Here is a 7,581-nt window from a genome sequence, read left to right as displayed (position 1 = left end):
AGCGCATTCCATTCTTTTGCACGGTCTGTTTTCATTTGAAACTCCGCTCACTGAGCGAGCAGTTAGGAACGCTCAGCGCCACTCGTCAAACTCCGGGAACTGTTCCGTCTGGGTCAATGGCAGAAACGTTTGGCCACAATTTGCGCAAAAACGCTGTTGGTGTGCTAGTCGGTGCAGGAGCCGCCTATTTACTGTATAACGCCTTTACGTCCGGAGGCGGCCAGCTGAAAGGTACTGTTCTGTATTTAAAACTGAACTCACAACAATAATCAGGGTGCGATTTTGATGGCCGGAAAACGACAATACATTTGGCACTTACATCGTCTTTCTGCTGAAATGTAATTTATACAGATGATATTCGTGTCCAAATCCCTTCTTATGCTGCATATCGTGCAGCGTACTGTCTCGCTGGTTCTCACAGTCTCTGTGCACTGTTTTCTAGCTACCACATATAATTGTGTTTCTCAACACTTCAGACCACAGACACCACACACACCGAGTGACGATGCTGACAGACCATCAGAACACACGTTGTTAAAACGTCAATACTCGGCCCTCATTGTCGTTGCTATGATCAAACCCCTCTTTTCCGTTAAGTTGTTCAAAGTGCTTGGAGAAGCAGTCATTCCTTCCTGCTGAAAAAATACATTGAATCGTATAAAAAAAAAAACAGTGACGTTAAAGAATCCTGAAGAGAATTGATCGGAAATCGACCTTAGGTTGTGGCTTCTTTCTGTATGGAAAACATAATTGTCTGTGCTGGTTTGACAATAAAGTTAAATAAATTACGACAATCTATATACTGAACATATTTTTTGTCCTCTTCATGTATTGTGCATATATTTCAAACATATCTAACTATCTCAGATATAATAGAATAAGGGAATATGTTGTGTTTGTTTTTTCACATGTATTAGAGTGCGCTGGTAAAGTGAAGAAGCTGAAGAAAACTCAAAACCCGGAACCATTAAGCAGGCTGTTTGAGCAGCTGGAGGAGAAGAACAGCACATACGGCAGGGCTGCCCTCCTGTGTGAGATCCGTCAGTATCTGGAGCTGTGTGAACACAATGTGAGGCTGCAGGCTTGCCTCCTGTTAAAACATTAGCAACAACGGAACCTGGTCACAGAGCTTTAAAAAGAAACCAGCGTTTACACTGGTTCGTTTGATACTTTTAGTAGGGATTTTTAATGCAATACTATAGAGTTAGGATTTAAATCTCTGCTTCCTGGTACGGTATCACTTCCTGTGCTGCTGGTGAGCCTCACTCCCATGGTCCCAGCTTCACTCCCATGGCCCCAGCCTCACTCCCATCGTCCCAGCCTTACTCCCATGGTCTCACCCTCACTCCTTCACTCCCATGGTCCCAGACTCACTCCCATGGTTTCACCCTCACTCCCATGGTCCCAGCCTCACTCCCATGGTCCCAGCCTCACTCTCTCACTCCCATGGTCCCAGACTCACTCCCATGGTTTCACCCTCACTCTCATGGTCCCAGCCTCACTCCCATGGTCCCAGCCTCACTCTCTCACTCCCATGGTCCCAGACTCACTCCCATGGTCTCACCCTCACTCCCATGGTCCCAGCCTCACTCCCTCACTCCCATGGTCCCAGACTCACTCCCATGGTCTCACCCTCACTCCCATGATCCCAGCCTCACTCCCATGGTCCCAGCCTCACTCCCATGGTCTCACCCTCACTGACATGGGCCCAGCCTCACTCTCATGGTCCCAGCCTCACTCCCATGGTCCCAGCCTCACTCCTTCACGTCCATGGTCCCAGACTCACTCCCATGGTCTCACCCTCACTCCCATGATCCCAGCCTCACTCCCATGGTCTCACCCTCACTCCCATGGTCCCAGCCTCACTCCCATGGTCCCAGCCTCACTCCCTCACTCCCATGGTCCCAGCCTCACTCCCATGGTCTCACCCTCACTCCCATGGTCCCAGCCTCACTCCCATGGTCTCACCCTCACTCCCATGGGCCCAGCCTCACTCCCATGGTCCCAGCCTCATTCCCATGGTCTCAGCCTCACTCCGGTGCTGAGCACCATGAAAGCCAGGTTGACCCCATGGGCCAGGCTGATGTGTTTCTGATCAGTTTGTGTCCCGTGTAAAGGAATTATTTCATTTTCATGCTGGCACTGTTGTGCACTATTAATAGGTTATGTGTTTTTGTCAAGTTTACATTTTTGAATGTTTGGAACTCACTACATGCAACGCAGGGTTAAGAATAAGAATGACAATGCTGCAGTTGACTGTTCCTCTATTCTCCATTCAGGAAGTGACATTTATGCCCGCTCAGATTGGCATCATTGCTGCAATGCTGGAGGATGAAGACATGGTGGTTACAACAAACTGCTTCCAAGTCCTCAACAGCTTGGCAGGGAACTTCAGCAACCAAAAGGAGATGCAGGTACTGCACAGCAATAGAGAAAGCAATGGCTTGTTCAAATTGACAAGTCCAATATTGTGACCACCCCCATGGTAAACCACCAGCTTAAAAACGAACAGCCTCTCCTAAGGTGATGTGTAAAAGCAACGTTAGTAAAGACTAAAGTTACATAGCTGGTGCAGCCAAGCTCTGGAAACAAGGCCACCGCTATGTAAAGACAGCTTTTCCTTGCTTTCTTTCTGTGTGTTTTTCTAGAAGTGCATCCCCCGGATTATTTATTTCTCAGCCCAGAGTGCGTGCCTGGAGCAGCAGATAGCTGGCCTCGGGCTGATCAGCACACTGGCACTCTGCAGCGGGAACCATCCCGAGATCCTGAAGGGCATTCCGGAGTACCTGCGCATCCTGCAGACAGCGCGCTACAGTGGCAGGGTCTCGGTACGTGCCAGTAACAGAGATGAGGAGACGGGAGCTACAAGGCAGTCTCCTCAGTGAAATTGATGCATTATTATTATTATTTATTTCTTAGCAGACGCCCTTATCCAGGGCAACTTACAATTGTTACAAGATATCACATTATACATTTTTTCACATTATACAGATATCACATTATTTTACATACAATTACCCATTTATACAGTTGGTTTTTTACTGGAGCAATCTAGGTAAAGTACCTTGCTCAAGGGTACAACAGCAGTATCCCCCACTGGGGATTGAACCCACAACCCTCCGGTCAAGAGTCCAGAGCCCTAACCACTACTCCACACTGCTGCACTTATTAACCACACAGCACTTGTTTCAATTTATGTAAGGTTTCTGTTTATTCTAATAACCCTATTTTTAATAATAATAGTATCTTTGCATGGTATTTTCTGCGGATTTCCCATGCGTTTCCAATGGTCATACTATGCATTTATCATAGTGGTTTGCCGTGTTTATTAATATGCTTTACCATACCTCATTATTTATTGCAATGCTTCCCTATGCTTTACCAGGCTTTCACTGTGCTGTATTACTCTTTGCTCTGCTGTTGCTATGGGAAACATTTATAAGTGAAGACACCTTTTGATAAAATGACTTGTTTTTAGATGATTATTACAAGAATCCTATTCAGTCTGTCTACAAACCGAGGCCTCGCCTATGTTTTGCTGAACTCCAAGGTGAGTTTTGTGCCTTTATTCTTTTGTAAATTGTTTTGCAGATAATCTACCAGATGACTGTGGGTGCTGACCCTCTTTTAATGAACCCTTACTGTATGTGTAATCTCTCCTGCTTGTACTTCATGCATGTAACATAGTTCAGCATGATTAAAGGACTGATTTCAGGCACTCAGCTGGGCTGCATGAATTACTGACATGTCACAAGTCTCTTAAGTGTATTTTAGCCTTGTAGCGAAATCCAAGGTTTGGTCCTATTTTAATATTCAAACAGTGGCAGTATTTAGACCCACCAGTCGTTTAGATCAATTGAATAACCCCCATCTTGTCAAATCGGTGCCCAAGCCTGTTACTGACAGTGTGTGTGCGTGCGTGCATGCGTGTGTGTGTTTCGCTTTACTCTTCCATCTCTGTGGTGTAGGTCGAGCCTGCGTTCCTCCACCTCTTCAACCCCTTTGTGAATAAAGACATCATATACCAGCTCCTGGCCTTCGTGGGCAACCTGAACGAGAGCCTCAAGAGCGAGAACTCCTCGTGTGTGCAGTGGGAGTACAACGAGGAGTCCCTGTATGTGCTTCTCTTCAGCTCGGACTCCCCGCTTCTCAACAAGCTGCTGCCACTCATGAACCACAATGACACGCGAGTCAAGAGCGCCGCCGTCAGCATCGTCAGCAAGCTCGTGTAACACAGTGATGACTGTGTGGTACATTACTATTGCAAACATAGACTCCAATAAACCAAGAAGAATCTTTACCTCTACCGCATTGCTGCTGTTGTTGTTTTAGATACAAGTGACTGATCAGCTTGTATCAAACATAGAACTAAATTAGCCTGGAATAATGTGGGTTTTTTTGTTTTTTTTTTCATTTGCATTAAAGTTCTGTCCTATAGGAGTGCCAGTATTTCCCCGCTTTCCTGGTTTTCGCACACTGAAGGTACTGAGAACTCTGTTGTTCCAAATAGATAATAAATCGATATAAAGTACTTTATCGTGTAGCACTGTCAGGTAAGTACAATATGAATGATTAAATATGAATCTGTAATTACTGAATGTGTGAAACAAGAAGCAAGCAGAAGGTCTGTTGCAAAGCACTGATTTATTTGATAGAGTAAAGGGGGGGGTCACTCCACTCCATTGCTATCCAGGAATGCTGTGAGGATGTCATCCAAGCTGTGCGGTGTTTAAGAGAAACAGCATCTGCAACCGCAGAACCGTTTTGTCAGTGTTAGCAGGAGAGTGCTGGAGCAGTTGAGTGGGACAGGGTGTGTCTGTTTAAGAAGATTCTGCCGTGTCACGGGGATCGTAACAGACTCCGAAGTTGGTGTTTGTGATGGAACCACCGATGCTGATGCCAGACTTACACTTGAGACCACTTTCACACGGACAGCGGTAGTAGGTCCCATATAGAGTCTGAAAAACACAATACAGCATGACTGTAACTCCCACAAATCACATGCATGTCAGTCTTTATCAAAATACAGCATGACTGTAACTCCCACAAATCACATGCATGTCAGTCTTTATCAAAATACAGCATGACTGTAACTCCCACAAATCACATGCATGTCAGTCTTTATCAAAATACAGCATGACTGTAACTCCCACAAATCACATGCATGTCAGTCTTTATCAAAATACAGCATGACTGTAACTCCCACAAATCACATGCATGTCAGTCTTTATCAAAATACAGCATGACTGTAACTCCCACAAATCACATGCATGTCAGTCTTTATCAAAATACAGCATGACTGTAACTCCCACAAATCACATGCATGTCAGTCTTTATCAAAATACAGCATGACTGTAACTCCCACAAATCACATGCATGTCAGTCTTTATCAAAATACAGCATGACTGTAACTCCCACAAATCACATGCATGTCAGTCTTTATCAAAAGATACATCACTGTTTGCTTATCATCGTGAGAATTACAGTAATATATAGTTATTGAAAAAAAATACAGATATATTATTAATGCTACTAAAACTTTTTTAAATAGTGGTTGAGTCAGAAGTCTCATCGGCAAACATTGTATCAAAACCCACCTGGGTTAAAGCTTTGTGAATAGACCCCTAAACACTGGACATTCCATATATATATATATATATATATATATATATATATATATATATATATATATATATATATATATATATATATATATATATATATAAAACAAGCCACTAGAGGGCACTCTAGTCTTAATTTGCCGGGATGTGCTGAAGAATCGGCGCTAGAAGACCCTGGTAAACACTTTGGGTTTGAATTGCAAACCGATTTATCAGGATGGTCCAAATCACTGGATTTGGATCTCTTGACAGCTTCAGTACAAGATTGGCTATTGATTTATCTGAATGGAGTCCAAGCCACTCAGATGAGAAGGATTTCAAAAATGATTATGTTTCATATGTTGTTGTAATTCTTACCAGTCTTGAGAATATAGTGAATATTTACCCCATAGAAATCTATAATAACTCACTCAGTAGATGTGCCAGCATTGTATTGTATTTGATCTTTTAAAAATTGGAAAGTGTGTGTTTGTTACTTCCTTGAAGCTAGAAATAGTATGTCCAATCCTAAAGTAGTTCCCTGATGGAAGGAATCTTTGAAACGGAGAAGATGATCCGTGATTTAAAATACATCAAATTAAACCAGAAGCTCAAGGAAAGACCTGTGGCTGGTTTCACAGGCCCAGATGAGAGCTACTCTCGGACTGCCTAATGTTAGTTTATGTAATTAGTGCTAATAGAGGGCTCTGAGCCCATCTGCAAAACCTTCCGCTGTAGCTTGAATCGGTTTTATAAGCGAGAGAAGCATCGCAACCTTGGATTGAAGCCAGCCCTTATCTCCACTCTTAGCAAGATGCTCAACGCCGGTGTTTTTCTTTTATTTGATGTAGTTTTGACCTCGTCATGTATTGTTTAACCAGCTGTTCCATTCGCACAGCCAGTGTGCTGCAATCTGTCAGCTACTGACCTATGCACACAGCTTTCACTTGTTATCAAGTCTGTTTTGAATATTCACGAAACTGCTCTGCAGTGTTGTATAAAAATATCTCGAAATCATTTGAGCTCAAAATAACTTCCTGTTCATTTAGAGATGTCTAAAAATGGTCAGGAAGTCCGTTTAAAAAATAGATATATTTTAAACTCATTTAGAGATATCTCTAAATTAACAGGAAGTTATTTTGATATATCTCTAAATGACAGGTTGTCGTAAAATGCTAGCAAAAAAATATTTAAAGATATCTGTAAATTAATTAGAGATCTCTTTCATTTTTATATATCTCAAAATGATATGAAGATATCTTAAATGGTTTATTTACAGATATGTCTAAATATTTCAAGATATGTTAACATGCAATGTGAAATGTCTCTGAGTGATAATTTGGCTTGCCATATGTTGGCTGGGTCTTGGCGCGCGGTGGTCTCGGGGCTGTCCGCTAAGAGCATACATTCCTTTAGGCTCCGTTAGTGGACCGGTGAACTAGGGTTGCTTACCTTTACAGAGCATTCTTGCTTGTCGGCTGCTAAATGGACACATCGAGCCAAGCTGACCCCTGAGGTCCTGTGACAACAGGAGCTTTTACACTGGAGGCTGTTGAAACACAACTCGCCGTTCTCCTGCAAACGCATAAGTAATAAAAACAAAGCTTTACAGATTGGAGGTAAAGAGTAATCTTATTCTGAAGTTTATTCACGAGGATTTTGATAAACAAACACAAATACACAATGTATCACACTGGGAACAAGTTGTTCACAATATATAACGGTCCAAAGCACACCCGTCATCTACATTCTAATACATTCGGTGTCAGAAATGTAGAGCGAGCGACTTTGATGTAAGAAAGAAAGGCGGGTATAAAGGATCCTGTCTTACCAGGTTAATGAATATTCCTTTGTTTTGAGGAGGAGCTGCCATCACAGCAGCCAGTGAGCAGGTGATAAAGACTAGGAGCGTTCTCATGGCGAAGGTGGTTCGGGTATCCTCTGGGGTGCTGTGCTGGGGAAAAGCTGATGTGATGTATCC

General features: G+C 43.1%; 2 protein-coding genes across 2 annotated transcripts; one reads left to right on the top strand and one right to left on the bottom strand.

Annotated features, from left to right (window-relative positions):
* Positions 1–4,400, top strand: LOC117435666 (armadillo repeat-containing protein 12-like). Its single transcript, XM_034059011.3, has 6 exons — positions 1–231; positions 918–1,069; positions 2,280–2,414; positions 2,649–2,828; positions 3,479–3,550; positions 3,969–4,400. Exons 1-6 carry the CDS (start codon positions 117–119, stop codon positions 4,230–4,232), a joined length of 918 nt encoding a protein of 305 aa, XP_033914902.3. The 5' UTR covers positions 1–116; the 3' UTR covers positions 4,233–4,400.
* Positions 4,401–4,625: 225 nt separating this feature from the next.
* LOC117435460 (colipase-like) lies at positions 4,626–7,581 on the bottom strand. The gene is made up of 3 exons (XM_034058626.3): positions 7,432–7,581; positions 7,053–7,175; positions 4,626–4,958 (listed from the first exon to the last, which is right to left on the bottom strand). The coding sequence occupies exons 1-3, from the start codon at positions 7,516–7,518 to the stop codon at positions 4,821–4,823; spliced, it is 348 nt and encodes a 115-aa protein (XP_033914517.3). The 5' UTR covers positions 7,519–7,581; the 3' UTR covers positions 4,626–4,820.

Source organism: Acipenser ruthenus, chromosome 30 (assembly GCF_902713425.1).
Source record: "Acipenser ruthenus chromosome 30, fAciRut3.2 maternal haplotype, whole genome shotgun sequence".
Taxonomy (NCBI): domain Eukaryota; kingdom Metazoa; phylum Chordata; class Actinopteri; order Acipenseriformes; family Acipenseridae; genus Acipenser; species Acipenser ruthenus.
This window is presented reverse-complemented; position numbering and strand designations above follow the sequence as displayed.

Bases quoted from the DNA above. Each gene is read 5' to 3' on its own strand.
- LOC117435666 (XM_034059011.3), top strand. From the start codon at position 117: ATGGCAGAAACGTTTGGCCACAATTTGCGCAAAAACGCTGTTGGTGTG. The intron at 2,415-2,648 runs GTACTGCACAGC...GTGTTTTTCTAG, and splicing joins GCAACCAAAAGGAGATGCAG to AAGTGCATCCCCCGGATTAT. The intron at 3,551-3,968 runs GTGAGTTTTGTG...TCTGTGGTGTAG, and splicing joins ATGTTTTGCTGAACTCCAAG to GTCGAGCCTGCGTTCCTCCA.
- LOC117435460 (XM_034058626.3), bottom strand. From the start codon at position 7,518: ATGAGAACGCTCCTAGTCTTTATCACCTGCTCACTGGCTGCTGTGATG. The intron at 7,176-7,431 runs GTAAGACAGGAT...ATGCGTTTGCAG, and splicing joins AAGGAATATTCATTAACCTG to GAGAACGGCGAGTTGTGTTT. The intron at 4,959-7,052 runs GTAAGCAACCCT...TGTGTTTTTCAG, and splicing joins AGCAAGAATGCTCTGTAAAG to ACTCTATATGGGACCTACTA.